This window comes from Hemitrygon akajei, chromosome 17 (assembly GCF_048418815.1).
Source record: "Hemitrygon akajei chromosome 17, sHemAka1.3, whole genome shotgun sequence".
NCBI lineage: Eukaryota > Metazoa > Chordata > Chondrichthyes > Myliobatiformes > Dasyatidae > Hemitrygon > Hemitrygon akajei.
The window spans coordinates 18,404,433-18,420,262 of NC_133140.1; the positions used below are offsets into that span (position 1 = coordinate 18,404,433).

The following is a 15,830-nucleotide window of genomic DNA, read 5'->3' on the forward strand; positions in this document are numbered from 1 at the left end:
AGCCAAACAGAAAAGACTCCCTTTATTCCCACTCTTTGCCTTCTGCTAATCAGTCACTGCTTTATCCATGCTAGAATCTTTCCTGTAATACCATGGGCTCGTAGCTTGTTAAGCAGCCTCATGTGTGGTACCCTGTCAAAGGCCTTCTGAAAATCCAAGTACACAAGCTCAATGCTTCTCCTTTGTTTATCCTGCTTTTTATTTCTTCAAAGAGTTCTAACGGATTTGTCAGACAAGATTTTCCCTTGAGGAAACCATGCTGACTATGGCCTATTTTATCATGTGCCTCCAAGTACCCTGAGACCTCATCCTTAGTAATCGACTCCAACATCTTCCCAACCACTGATATTAGACTAACTAGCCTGTAATTTCCTTTTTTCTGCCTCTCTCCCTTCTTGAAGAGGGAAGTGACATTTGCAATTTTCCAGTCTTCTGGAACCATTCCAGAATCTAATGATTCCTAAAAGATCATTACTAATGCCTACACGGTGTCTTCAGACACCTCTTTTAGAACTCTGGGGTGTACACCATCTGGTCCAGATGATTTATCTAACTTCAGACCTTTCAGTTTCCCAAGAACCTTCTCTCTAGTTATGGTAACTTCACACACTTCATGACTCCTGACACCTGGAACTTCTACCATACTGCTAGTGTCTTCCACAGTGAAAACTAACGCAAAATTCTTTTTCAGTTCATCCGCTATTTCATTGTCCCCCATTACTACCACTCCAGAATTATTTTCCAGTGATATGATACCCATTCTCGCCTCTATTTTACAATTTGTGTATCTGAAGAGACTTCTGGTGTTCTCTTTAATGTTACTGGCTAGCCTATTTCGTATTCCACCTTTACCTTCTTAATGCCTTTTTTAAGTTGCCTTCTGTTGGTTTTTAAAAGCTTCCCAATCCTTACAACTGTTTGGGGGTCTGTATACAACTCCCATCAACGTCTTTTTACCCTTGCATTCCTTAGCTCTATCCACAATGATTCAACACCTTGTGACCAGGATGGATATTATGGATGTCATGGAGCCATAGAAGATTTGAGGTCAAAAGAGACTGTGTATGGGTTCAGACTTGGAAGGCCGGCTGGGACCTGGCGATCAGGTCCATGGTAGGGAAGGAAATTGGATGTGGGAACTTCTGGCGTCAATAATAGAGGCAAACATAATGACATAATTTTCTATGTAATCACAATAAAAGGTGCTTTTATTCCCAGGTGCTGAGGTGATAATGTGGAAGTGGGGACCTAATGCAGGCCTTAAAACTTTTTGCTTCTTTCTCAACAAAAAATCCAGCCAGTTCCCCTTCACCACCACCCTCCTCCATCTGGCAGAACTGGTGCTCACCCTCAACAATTTCTCTTTCGGCTCCTCTCACTTTCTCTCCAGACTCAATGGGCAGCCATAGGCACCCACATGCCCCCCCCCCAGCTATGCCTGCCTTTCCGTTGTCTATATAGAACAGTCCATGTTGCAATTCTTCCCTGATAATGCTCACTAACTCTTCCCGTACTACATTGACGACTGCATTGGTGTTGCCTCATCCACCCATGATGAGTTTGTCAATATCAACAACTTTGTCTCCAACTTCCACCCTGCTCTTAAATTTACTTCGTCTATTTCTGACAGCTCTCTCCCTCTTTTGCGAAATCTCTGTCTCCATCTCAGGAGACAAACTGTCTACCAACATCTTTTATAAACCTACCGATTCCCATGGCTATCTTGATTATACCTTTTCCTATACTGTCTCTTGTAAAAATGCTATTCCCTTTTCTCAGTTCCTTTGTTCCCACCATATCTATTCTCAGGATTAGGTTTTCCTTTCCAGGACCTCAGAGATGTCCTCCTCCTTCAGATAACGGGGTTTCCCCTCTGCTATCATTAACGCTGCCTTCATCTATATCTCCTCTGTTTCCCGGACATCTATACTCACCCCATCTTCCTGCCACTTGACAGGGATAGAGTTCTTTGTGGCCTTACCTACCACTCCATGAGCCTTCACATCCACCACATCATTCTCTGGGATCCTACCACCAAACACATCTTTACCCGCCCCCCCAACTCTCTGCTTTCTTCGGGGATTGCTCCTTCCATGATTCCCTTGTCCATTCATCCCTTCCCATTAATCTCCCTCCTGCAAGTGGCTATAGTGTTACGCCTGCCCATTCACCTTCTCCATCAGTTCTATGCAGGGGCTCAAACAGTCCTTCCAGGTGAAGCAACACTTCACCTGCAAATCTGTTAGGGTCATTTATCAGTGCTTCTGATGTGACCTCCTCTACATCGGTGGGGGACCGATTTGTCAAGCACCTTCGCTCATTCCATCAAAAGCGGAAGTTCCTGGTGGCCAACCATTTTAATTCCTATCCCAATTTCCATTGTAACATGTCAGTCCATGGCCTCCTCTTTTGCCACAATGAGGCCACTCTCAGGGTGTAGGAGCATCACCTCAGATTCCATCTAGGTAGCCTCCAAACAGATGGCATGAGCACGATTCCTCCTTCCAGTAAATTTTACTCCCTCTCCCTTCCTTCTTCTTCTATTCCCCACTCTGATCTCTTAACTCTTCTCCTCACCTCCCCTGCCCCCCCCCCACCTTCCATTTCTCCCACACTCCTCTCCTATCAGATCCCTTCTTGTCCAGCCCTTTACCTTTCCCACCCACCTGGCTTCACTTTTCACCTTCTCCTCCCCTCACCTTTTTATTCTGGCATTGTTCTCCTTCCTTTCCAGACTTGAAGAAGGGACTCACCCCAAAACATTGATTGTTTATTTGTTTCCATAGGTACTGCCTGACCTGTTGAGTTCCTTCAGCATTTTGTGCCTGCTACTGCAGTTTGTGCATTTTGCAAGTGTTTACTAACAACCTGTTTCAGGAGTAGGTGAAGGAAGCCTTTTGCTCATTGACTATACAGTGGGCAACAAATTTCCACTTACAGGAGTGCTCAGCCTCTCTAGTTCACTGTGAAAGCTAGACATTTCGTCTCTGCCTGTGCTTTGAAAGAGTTCAGCTAAGGATGAATTTGTCCCTGTACTAAGCAGCCATAGAAGCCAGTTTTGCTCAAACTGAATATCAAATTTCTTAACTTACAGTATTGGCTACATAACAATAGTTATTTGGCTGAAAAGTGTTTTAAGGTTCTCACATGTGTTACATGAAGCAAAGTTTGATTCTATTCCTTTCTAACTGATTTCTAGTTGTACTCAGGCACTGCTGATAAGAATACTCTACCTTGAGTTACTGACCGTGTAAATCTGTATCTATGGTGACTTTGATCGAGTACGCTTCAAATTCTGGGTATAATTTCACTGAGGATTGAAAATTTCAAGCACACTTACCTTCAAGAGGCGTGGAACTCTCAGCAATACTCTGAAACCTAGTTTAAGGTACAAAATATCCAAAGGCAAAAGGGACACCAAGTCCATCTGGAAACAGAATTAAAGTGATTATATTTTTATTGGTTTTATTAATTTTCAAAGATTCCTTGCATATTAAAATTCATCAGAGCTTCGATTGTTCAATGAAATGCAACCCCTCAGCCTAGTGATTCTGGAAAACATATTTCTTCACCAGCAACAGAACAATGGAGGACCAATTCACCCTGCTGAATAACTGTGAGGGTGATATGATGATGAAGATGGTCAGATGAAGGATATTATGTGAGAAATCTGTAAAGTCTTTGGGAGCTTGATTGAAACGATGGTGAAAAGACCAAAGGTAGACATCAGATAACTTATACCTTTCTTCTGAGATCCACTTCCAGAATGGATTAAAGAGCCACTGTTAACTAAGTGGATGTTCATACAGTATATATTAAAATAGTTTAATCATTAAACACCTCAGGTAATATTCCCTAACTAAATATTTTCCACTTCACTGCATTTGTTGAAGCTGTCAGTAGATTTACTATATTTTCATATTTTCCATATTATGACATAGAAGGAGGCCGTCTGAGGAATTCGTTGCCATATTTAACACGGTGGTTGATAGGTACTTAATTAGTATGGGCATCAAAGGTTTTGGGGAGAAGGCAGGAGAATGGGTTGAGAGGGAAAATAAATCAGCTATGATTGAATGATGGAGCAGACTCAATAGACTGGACAGCCTAATTTTTTCCTATGTCTTATGGTTTTATGGGCATTTCAGACCATTGCATCTATTGTGGTTCATAGAACAAACACAAACTTTCACTGTAACCTATTCATTCCCAAAAATTTCCCTGATATTTCACTTACACAAAACAATAATTTATTGTGTGCAATTAGTTTATTAGACTGCATATCTTTGGGATATGGGAGGAAAGCAGAGTATCAGGGAAAAGCCACGTGGTAACAGGAAGAAAATGGATGAGCTTATATAAGGGAGTGAAAGCACAGTGTCGGATGTCCGGGATTGAACCTGAGTCACTGGAGCAGTGAGACACCAACTCCACAAGAGTTGATGAGGAGAGGTGATAATAGACAATAGACAATAGGTGCAGGAGGTGGCCATTCAGCCTTTCAAGCCAGCACCACCATTCACTGTGATCATGGCTGATCATCCACTATCAGTACCCCATTCCTGCCTTCTCCCCATATCCCTTGACTCCACTATCTTTAAGAGCTCTATCTAACTCTTTTTTGAAAGCATCCAGAGAATTGGCTTCCACTGCCTTCTGAGGCAGTGATGCTAGAGAGGGGGATAAATGATGATGGGGTGAGGAATGTTGCAGGGCAAGGTGCAGCAACAACTAAAGAACTGCTCATCTGGACAAACTTAACCACCAAATCTGACAAAATTTCTTATTCAGTGATCCTTTTTATATTTGCCTAATAACTGCTTAAACTCATTAAATGCCAGTGTGAGAGGTGTACCGGTAATTTTACTGAGGTGGCAGCATAACTGAGTGTGTTGTTCCATTGTTACTGCTTACTTAAAAATCCTCATTGGTATCCACGTGAGATGCTGGAGCGGAATATGGACCTAGTGCTCAACAGAACTAATAGGGAAACTATGATGGGTAGAAATGACCAGGGAGCAAAGCTAGGACTAATAAACTGTTTAAGAGTTCTACATATGATTACTGTGCACATGAGTGGCTCTAACAGCAGCTGGGGATACTTAAAGTTTACATTGTGGATAAAGGCCTTTTGGATTGTGTGGTGTTTGATCCACATGTGCCTCTTCCCCATCTCCTCCCTTCAATGACCTTGGCAGAACCTTCTCCGTCATACATTTATCCAGCTTTCATGAGATGCACTCCTGGTGATGTTGACATACTCTTACTCTATTTTCAGAGCACATCAATACCACTCTAGGCAAGAGCTGTTCATCAATACACTCATGCAGATTGTCATTATTTATTTTTGAAGGACAGTGCAGTGAACCCTATTCAGAACCGTCAGTGTAATAACTCACTTTAAATTTCTGGGTTTTGAGGTAGTTTTCTCTCATAAGCTTCCGTGCTGTCTGAAATAGAGAAGAACAAAGTTTATTCAGCATTAGATAGAGTTTCAGTGAATGTATCACTCTTGTTTAGTTGCATGGAGTTTAATGTTAGAATGCAGAACATAGAACAATGCAGGAACAGGTGCTTTGGCCTACAACGTTGTGCCAAACAAATTAAATTAGCGAGCAAATATCCAACACAACTAATCCCCTCTACCTACATAATGTCCATATCCTTCCACTATCTGCACATTCATGTGCCTATTTAAGAGCCCTTTAAATGCCTCTGTCATATTTGCCTCCACTACATCCCTGGCAGTGTATTGCACTCTTTGTGTAAAGAACTTCCCCATTTTTTAACCCAGTTTCTTGAAGGCAAAGATGGCATATGCATTCTTTACCACCCCATCAACCTGTGTGGTCATTTTCAGTGTTACTGGAATCTTCTGTTACATATCAATGTTTTGGAATGAACAGATTAATCATGTGACTAGAATCTACATTTAGAAATTGCTTTTAGTCCCTGCTACCTTTCTTTAACTTGCTGAGAATGACTAAAATATTGTAAGAATTTGAAGAAGAATCTAGTTGTCGATTGAGTAGATGTTGTTAATCAGGAAAGTTAAAATCTATAAGGCCACATACGGTTGAGGTGGCCAACTGCATGAATAACTTTTATTAATCATGAAGAGAGAAATTGATATAATCACTCACTATAATGTCTCCTCCTTTTACAAACTGGAGACGAGACTGGAAAACAATCATGTCCGTCAGGTAAATCAGATCACAGAAATAATCCATTAATAGCCATAGATGGATGTTATCGGGTGTTTGGTAGGGAAAGGTGCAGCGCACGGGGATTAACCAAACATTCCAGTTCCAGGCTAATACCACGATGGACAACCACAGAACATACAGAGGGTCTAAGGCAGAAAGCAAGAAGAACTGTGTTACATATGAACTCAATATTGCAGGCAAACCCAAATGTATCAGATTAATAACAAACTCAGTGGAGTAGTTAGTGCTGAGTGAATGAAGATGGCCATTTACTGACAAATTGCCTCTTCATTTAAAAGCAGCAACAGTATAATGTATACAGTCACAGCACATTGGCAGGTTGCAGTGTAACTACCGAAGCAAGCAGGCTTTACTATTGTTAGCGTTATGTGTGGTATAGGGATAAGCTAATACCTCCGTAAAAATACAGTACAGAATACTCCCAATTCATTACTTCATGTCAATAAACATCTCTGGTCCTGATATTTACTGACTTTGAAGATGATGTGGCATTGCCTAGTTATACCATTCCTTCCTTTGCAGACACACAGGGACTAATTGGTCCACAAAACGGTATCAATAAGCTCCTACACCATCACATTGACAACATTAAATATCAGCAACACTAGTGTGATCAATCACTATAATTATTAGAGTATAACCACCACTATTAACATGTCACCAGTTTGAACATCAATACAGGAATGATGAGATTTACACAAAGCCAACCTAACACAATGTCAGCAGATACACAGTACACTTACCTGGCAGATGGCAGCTGGAGGAATGCCCGCCAGCTAAACCCATTTCAGGCCATAGGCCTCGGCCTCAAGAAGACAAGAAAGTGGATACAGAGATCAGTAATAAGAATGTCAAGGCAATGCTGTTGGTATTCCAGCAGCACGAGCAGGTTTGAAATGAAAACTTTATGGATTCTGGAAACAGACTGCAGAATCCATAAGAGTGGAAATTTAATTTTACTGTTTAGCAAACTTTAGAATTAATTATTTATCTTATTTAGCTGTCCACACAGTGGCAAAACAGGAATCTGAATTTGGCAGATCTGCAGTGCGCTGTTGTGGAGATGGGTCACATGAAGAATGAGTTGCAGGCTGAATTCTGCTTTGTAGTTAAGCAGATGGTAGGTTTTTGATATCTCAACTGGTGATGGTTCTCCCTTAGGCAGAGCAAACCCATGTAGGTAAGGAAATATAGAAAAAGAATGAATGAACGAATGAATGATCTTTATAGTCATTATACTAGATACAATGAAACTCTGTTTGGCTTCCTCTCAGACAATTTAATAAAGCAGTAGATAAAAACAAGATAGTAATAGAAAAACAGTATTAAATAGGTAAGTAGCAGAAAATAAAAGAAGGAAGCCATTTAACCTCTCAAGCCTATCCTGCCATTGCAGCTAATATATGACATCATTCCAACCACCTACTTTTTTCTCTTGTGAACAATCTTCCAACTTCAGATTTAAAGTCATCAACTGACCCACAGTGTCATTTGGCATTTGTGGAAAAGATTCTAAACTATCATATGTCTCCCAGCCACTCTAAAAAGCATGGATCTAATCTTATAATCTTGATGCTAACAAATCTGAGTGGTTCAGATGTACATAATGTGGTGTTTGGATGTATCCACACAACTGAACTCTCTCTCTCTCTCTCTCTCTCTAGACAGATATATATATATACATATATACACACAAACTGTATATACCCTGACTGCAGTAAATGATGGTTGCTTTGATGAAAGGTGATTATGCTGTGGTGAAATGACAAAGCAGAGCAATAAAGTAAATTATTCTATACAGACATTGAGACCCATTCAGATGATATAATGAAAAAAGAAAAATGTTAGAACACTTAATGGGTAAGGGAGCATAAAAAGTTAACATTTCAGGTCCAAGATCCTTTGTCAAAATAGTTCTTGTAGTGTATTTAGTATTTCAGTAGTATTGTAAATATGTTTGATTAAGCATTCTTTGTTTCTTTACATAATTCATTCTGGGTTATATGTAAGAAGTATGTGAATGGCATACACCATCACGTCACCACATCATATGTGAGCACATCCCTAAAAAAGTAGAGGAAACAAAAGCTAAGTACATGAATATTCCAGTTCCTGGGTTTTTCTGGAATTACAAAACATAACAGTGGTGTTGAGGAAGTTTTAAAACAAACCTGAGATGACTACCTACCTGTTGAAGCAAAGCACGTTTTTTTTTCAAGACATACAAAAAAGCTGGATGAACTCAGCAGGTTGGGCAGCATCTGTTGAAAGAAGCAGTCAACGTTTCAGGTCGAGACCCTTCGTCAGGAACGTTGACTGCTTCTTTCAACGGATGCTGCCTGACCTGCTGAATTCATCCAGCTTTTTTGTACGTCTTGATTTGACCACAGCATCTGCAGTGTACTTTGTGTTTACGTTTTTTTTGTTGGAAGGGGAGAGAGATGTTTGAATTTTTTTTTAAAGCAGAAAAAGGACAGAATAACAAGCAACCAATATGGCCATGGGTTCATGAATAGTTAGTACCACGTGATAATAATAATAATGATAAATAAAAGAAAAACAGAAATGTCTGGCTACATCAGAAAAATAGACATGTTTGATTGCATACAAACAACTGGTTGATGTATACTAAACAAATTGAGCAGGATTTGGCTTAATGATGCACTGACAGATTGTTTAGTTTGTGTAATCTTACAAGAAAGCATTTTAAAACAGTTCCTAACTGAAGCACAACTCATATTTTAAAAGAGTAATTGAGATCACTGTATTAATGGAAACAGCAGCTAGAGACGCAATTGAGTTGCAGTCAGGAATGAAATGAGAGTAAACAAAATTGCAGTGTCTAAACATAAAACTGCCTGGCCAAGCAAATAGTGTTATTATTGTGGCAGGGGCTCACGTGTACTAGATCAATACAGGTTTAAAGGTGAAACTTGCAGAAAATGCAACAAGTAGGAAACAAAGAGCATGTCGGGCAGACAAAAATAAATGGACTACAGAGAAAAGAGAAAAAGCCAAGTTGAAGTTTTAAAAAGAGCATGTTGTTGATGAAAAATCTGATAATGATGAGAGTGACACAGGACTGAGTAGTCTGAAGATTTACATTATGAAAACTAACAAGAGACAAGCTCTCTGGTTTACACCATAAGTGAACAGCAAGTTAATGAAAATGAAATTGGACACTAGCTCTGATTCTACAAAATGATTTTGAATGGCATTTCAAAGATACTGAACTGAATCCTGCAAAATCCAACTAAGAACTTACAGTGGGGAAAAGATAACTCCCGTGGGAATGGCAATTGTAACTGAAGTACAACCAATAAGCCACATTGGGTTTGTATGTAGTAAAAACAGGAGGGCCAGCATTGTGGGGCCATGATTGGCTGAGATAACTACAACTTGATTGGACATTCACCCATCATTTGCATGCCACAACCACTGCAAAAGTCTCAACTGAAAGCGGATTAAGAAAGGTACTGGATGAGGCTACAGCAGTGTTCCAGTTTGGCACTGGAAAACTCAAACATATCAAGAGTAAAATAGTGTTAAATGAAAATTGCACACCCAAGTTTTACTTGGGCCCGTCCAGTTCCATATACCATCTGTGACAAAGTAGCCAGAGAGCTAGATCACATGGAGGCTGAAGGAATTCCCTCCAAGTTTGAGTGAAGCCCGTAGGCAATGCCAGTGGATCCCAGTAGCACTGTCAGGATCTGTGGAAATTTTAAGGTCACCATCAACCCAGTACTGAAAGTAAGTCAATATCCTCTGCCCAGGATAGAGGATATTTTTGCAAACCTTTCTGGAGGGCAGCAATTCCCCACAGTGATTAAATCTTTAGGCCTGAATGGGACAATTTAAAATTAACTGTCCTGTGGATGTCTTTATAGTAATTGTATTATATAGTATACTAGAGAGCAACACGTTACATATTTGTGTTGAGATGCATTCTATATTGAGTTGTTTATAGCTAAGCATGGAGGAGTGTATTTAATATTTCAGTAATATTTGAGTAAAATTATAAATATATTGTTTGAATAAGCATACTTTGTTGATTACATAATTTATTATGGGTTCTATATAAGAAGTACATGAATGGCTTATGTCATACATCATCATGTCATATGTAATCAACTTACTAAAAAAGAAAAGGAAAGAAAATCTAAGTAGACAACATCACGGCTCATGTTTTTCTTTTGATTAATTTCTGGAGTTACACAACATAACAGTTCTGATCAAAGGTCTCATACCTAAGACATTAACCCTATTTCTCTCTTCTAAGGTGCTGCCTGACCTGCTGAGTGTATCCAGCAATTTGTGTTTTATTTCAGTTTTCTAAAATCTGCACTTTGACTTCTGGAGAGTACAATGTTCTAGATGGGGCACTTTTCACACCTAGCATCCATACCAAGCTGTCCCAGCATAGCAACAGCACAGGGTGGAGGCCAAAGAAAGACTTGCATTTATATCACACCATTCGCAGACTCTGGTCATTTCACAGTACCTTGGTCACTTGTGAAATTCTTTTAAAGCACTACCAGTGTTGACAAGGGGAAAATGTCAGACACAAAATACACAAAAGAGGTTCCTACTAATTTTAATCTGATAATGTCCAGAACATCCACCTATTCAGAAGGGTGTTATAAAACCTTTATGTTCACATATGAGGGCAGATGGAACGTTGGCTTAACATTCTTCTCAAAAACCAACACTTTAGATGCACTCTATTAATTACCCAATCATGTTTCTTGATTATGTACAATAAGCAGTATTTTGTAAAATGTATGGTCCATTGCTTTAACAAATACTCACAGATGATCTAAGCAGGAGTTATGTATGAGAGATCTACACTTCTCTGAGAGTATGACAAAGTTTAGGTGGGGAATAAAGTCTTTGAACTCTGCAACAATCAGTCTGAATTTTAATTTCAGGAGAATTGATCCTACTCCTCAATGTGATTTTTATGTCTTCATAACAACCATCCTTGTAACTCTGCATCTGATGGTGGAGATGTTTGTGTCGAAGATTTAGACAAAATCATAAGACATGCGAGCAGAATAAGGACATTAGGCATATTGACTCTGCTCCAGCATTCAATCATGGGAGATCTATTTTCCCTCAACCCCATTCTCTGTAACTTTGACACCCTTACGTTGATTTACAATTTGATTGAATGCCTTTCACTTTATCGCCATTTAGCCTAGAGAGAAAGAAGACTATCCGCCAATGGGTCTAGACTGGTTTCAAATGAAAACTGCAGAAACCAAGAAACAGATTGTCTTTGTACCTGAAGTTGTGTTACTGCTGCCTGAGCTGTGGGCACCATGTGATATTCTGCCAAACATGATGCATAGCCTACCACATGTGATAGAATTGCAAACTCCTGATCTTTTAAGGTTAACTATGCAAAAAATAGAAAGTTGGCACCAATGCCTCATTAGAAGCACAGACTTTGTTGCCTGATCATCCACTACATAGGGTGTTCTTATTGCCAGTTTTCAGCTTTACCCTTAAGTGGCAGGGATGGCTATTGGGGCACTCAGAGGGTCAAGGTTCCCAGCTAAAGTAATCAGCTTGGGTACTTGGCTCAAGTAAGGCCAAGGGTGGTGTGGTAGCGTTGTGATTACCGCATTACTTTACAGTGCCTACTGTTAAAATGGAATTTGATTTCCGCTGCTGTCTGTAAGGAACTTGTACATTCTCCCTGTGACTGCTTGGGTTTCCTCCTATATTCCAGAAAGGGTTCGGGTTAGAGGGCTGTGGGCATACTGGAACTGTGGCGACACTCGCATCAATTGTGCCCAGCACAATCTGCACTGATATGCTTTGATGCAAACAATGCATTTCACTTATGTTTTCATGTGCATGTGGCAAATAAGGCTAATCTTTATTTTTATCTTTAGCTTTCAATAATACTGGTGGCATAATTTATGGTCTACATCAGTATTTGAGACTCGCTGCCTGTGCACAACAGAATTTTGCCACAATGATAACCTTGCATTTATGCTGCTTTCACCCAGGATCCTCCATATAAAAACATATCACATGCTTGGGGACTGCTCTGCAATTCTCCAAAGAGCGCTACATACCCATTACAGATAGTGTACAGCTTTGGTTCTAAATTTTATTCTGCACACATAAAATCATTGCACTACTTGTTAGTATTCCAATGGCAGCATTTGTACCCATTGTGGCTGTACGATAATCTGTCGATTTTTGGTATTGAAATTGGAATCTGTTCAAGCCACAGCAAGATATGAAGTTATGTTTATTTGAACCATATCACAGGAGAATATGACTATTTTTCAGCCCCCCCCACCCCCCCATACCCCCACTACACTTCAAACAGTTACAGTTATATAGGAACATGATCAAACTACAGTGGATTCTGGTTAATTGGGATACATTGGGACCAGTACATTTTGGTCCAATTAGCCAGAGTTTCATGGAAATAGTTAAAAAGGCATAAAAAAGAGAAACTACTGTTTAACTAAGTAACAAATTAAAAGACTATCAATACCACTACAGTACTATAAAACTGTATTTTGGTTCCTAATAGTTATAGAGGTTGGAATTCATCCAGAGTATACTGCTGTGTTCTTTTGATTGAATGCAAATGAGCACAAACACCTAGTGTCAATAATGGACCACCTATATACAATGCCTTCGATGATTGCATCGTCCGACAGTTCATTCTCATTGTAGCATTCATTTGTTGATACCTTCAAATTATTTGTAGTTCCTAACTTGTTGACGTAGTGAAATCATTTAATTTTGACTCCTGGCAATTTCTGGCATCTCCAAGTCTGAATGCTCTAAACTGCAGTGAACAAAACAGTTCCAAATTGTCTTATTGCTTTCTCCCGCAAGCTATCAGTGACAAAATTCTTTGTTTTTAGAACACAAACACACACAACTGATGCTACTTAAAACTGTTTGTGCTCAGCACGGTGTAGTGTTTAATGGCCATACATGTGCACACAACTGATACTAGGTAGAAACTTCAGCTTCAATTTCCTGTCCCAATTAAAGAGCACAGTGTCCCAGAAAAAATGAAGGGAAAAACGGCTATTCTCTCAATTAGTTTTTGCTCTTTAAGATTTGTCCCAAATAAGTGGCTACACTGATTAACTGATGGCCCAATTGCCCAGAATCCACTGTATATGTAAAAGGAAGTTACTTCCATCAAATGACAGGTTGCTTGTTTCTTTAATATAACACTGATGAGATAACATCTCACTATAGCTCAGATTAATTATTGGCATGTTATCAAAGATACAAAGTACACATAATATCAAAACATGTTATTACTGACTACTTCCTATTTTCTGTGCTATCATGAAATAAATGCACCTAATTTGGATCATATACACTAAAAATGATCAGTGGAAATTCAGTGAACAAGCTCCTACCAGATTAATTGCATTTGACTAATTAAAGTTGCCACAATGGTTGTGATTAGCTCCTGTTGACAAGTAACTGATTAAATTATTAACACTCGGTGCTCAAACCTGAATACTCTTTCATTTAAATTACTATCAAGTAAGACCTTTCTCATTATCATTGAGAGTTTATTGATTTGCCATTTTCAGAGGAGCACAAACAATAAAATGCTAGTAATTAGTATTTTAATGAATCAGATAAATTAAAATATAATTTGGTTCTGGGTGTAAATGACTTGTTCCAGTCTCTTCAGTGTACCAATGACAAATGTTGCATATTCTCCAGGGACAAATAACAGCCCACATAATGTCTCCGAAAATATATTGAGTGCTGAGCCAGATGATCTCTCCTCTGCGCACTTCCTGGGCCCTGGGGTGGCCATCCTGCTGTTGCCCATTCCCAAAAGGAAGACAACTCCCCACCAGACACGATGGCTAAAGATCAAGAGTGCTGATCTAACATTTGTTGATTCTTTTCTATTGACTAGTTAACCCTCAGACTCGAGAACGCTCACTAGTTTCTGGTGAACAGCTCTTGCTGTGATGAAACCTGATTATTACAGGGTGATTCCTGTTGCCCAAGTTCTGTTCCCTTTGTACTGCTCAGATAAATCCCTACAGCAGAAAACATCGTGTTGACCAGTTACTGCCCAACTAGGTACAGTTTGCTTTAGGTACCATAAGTGTTGACCAGTTGTTACTCAGGTTCAGTTCCTATTCTGACTACAGTTTCAAACTTTGAAAAATAGATTCAATTAAACCTACTGCTGAAAGGATCAACGCTGGATGGAAGTCCCACGGATTTGATTCGCCTGAGCCAAGGTCTTGTTTTAAACCGGCAGCACATCATTTCACAGTAGTGCTCCTCCTCCTTTTCTTCCTCCTCCTTTTTCTCCTCTGGGGGTGGGGCAGGAGCTGCCGGAGCCGCCTTCGAGGGTGCTGTGGCATTATGTAAACAGGATTATGAGTGAGCAAGTGAGAAGTGGCTCTAATAGAATAAATTAATAGAAAAAATGCTTTTATATTCTGCCCATCATGACCTCATGAACTTCCAAAGGAAGAATGGAAGAATATCGTTAGAGTGATCGATCTGTTTGCATAGAATTGACATTTAAAAAAATCTTATTTTGTAAATTACATCAATAAGACATATTTAAGTGAAGAGAATAAGTAAAGTTGAGTAAGCATGCTTGGTTAGACAGTGCCATTTGGCTTAACAGCATGTCTACAGGGAAATATTACCCACCCCTACAGAGATTCACCAGTTGGAGATTATTTGGAATTTCTGCATCAATAGAAATGGGAGTGGCCTCACCTTCCTCTGGCTGGGGTCATTGAGGCGGGTCAGGTGACAGAAAGAACCCTTCACTCATACACATCCACAGAGCTCTCTCCCTGGCTGTAGGCATCAGAGAGCATCCAACCCACTAAGTACTCAAAGTACTGTCAGTCAAGTGAGTCTGTTAGCACTGTGCTCCAAACAGTCCTGTCGTGTTTGCATCTTCTTGTGTTCTTCCACATCCATTGCAACTAATCCCAGTCTATCATGTTTCCTGAGACCCTCTTGCCGATCAGCTAGTGGTCCAGACAGACCATAAAGTAGAGCCAGTTGATCATTTCACACTTCTGAACAGATCCATTGCAACCATCATGTCCTGAACTCAATCCCAAACTCCCCTTTACTTACATGCAGTTGGACTTCCCTCATCCTCGGATGCATCAGGGTCAATAAGCTTTTCTTTGACCTGTTCCGTTCGTTCTTTAAAGAGTTTAACCAATTCCTGGAGGCGCTCATTAACAATAGCACTGGTAATGCTTGATGTTGAACCCTGCTGAGATCTGAAACTGAAGAGTTAAGCTGCATTTAGTCACTTTGATTTTCCAAACAGGTTATGATATGTGCCAGTGTTAAAACGGTAACCTAAATGGCAATACTAAAAACATTTATATCAAAGTACAACCCAAGGGCTTCATTATTATGCATGTTAGTTGTCATCTATCAAAATGTCCTGGGCAGATCCAGAAGATGGAAAAACCACAAATGCAGTGCCATCTGAGAGAGCCAGGAAGCAGGGAACTAAAGGGCCAGAGGGCACATCGGCAGAATACAAGGATGTCCCTTTAGAACAGAGATGAGGAGGAATTTCTTTAGCCAGAGGGT

At 39.8% G+C, this 15,830-nt stretch overlaps 1 protein-coding gene and 1 long non-coding RNA gene across 2 annotated transcripts in view; one reads left to right on the forward strand and one right to left on the reverse strand.

Annotated features, from left to right (window-relative positions):
* Window positions 1–15,830, forward strand: part of LOC140740517 (uncharacterized) — a 193,127-nt gene that overhangs the window by 45,478 nt on the left and 131,819 nt on the right. The gene's annotated exons all lie outside the window — the stretch shown is intronic.
* cngb1a (cyclic nucleotide gated channel subunit beta 1a) overlaps window positions 1–15,830 on the reverse strand; it is a 144,899-nt gene that overhangs the window by 33,786 nt on the left and 95,283 nt on the right. Inside the window, exons 29-33 of the mRNA XM_073069725.1 lie at window positions 15,357–15,514; window positions 14,435–14,608; window positions 6,144–6,352; window positions 5,400–5,450; window positions 3,341–3,427 (exon numbers count right to left, since the gene is read on the reverse strand). Of these exons, the coding sequence (XP_072925826.1) occupies window positions 3,341–3,427; window positions 5,400–5,450; window positions 6,144–6,352; window positions 14,435–14,608; window positions 15,357–15,514 (679 nt within the window). The remainder of the gene's footprint in view (window positions 1–3,340; window positions 3,428–5,399; window positions 5,451–6,143; window positions 6,353–14,434; window positions 14,609–15,356; window positions 15,515–15,830) is intronic.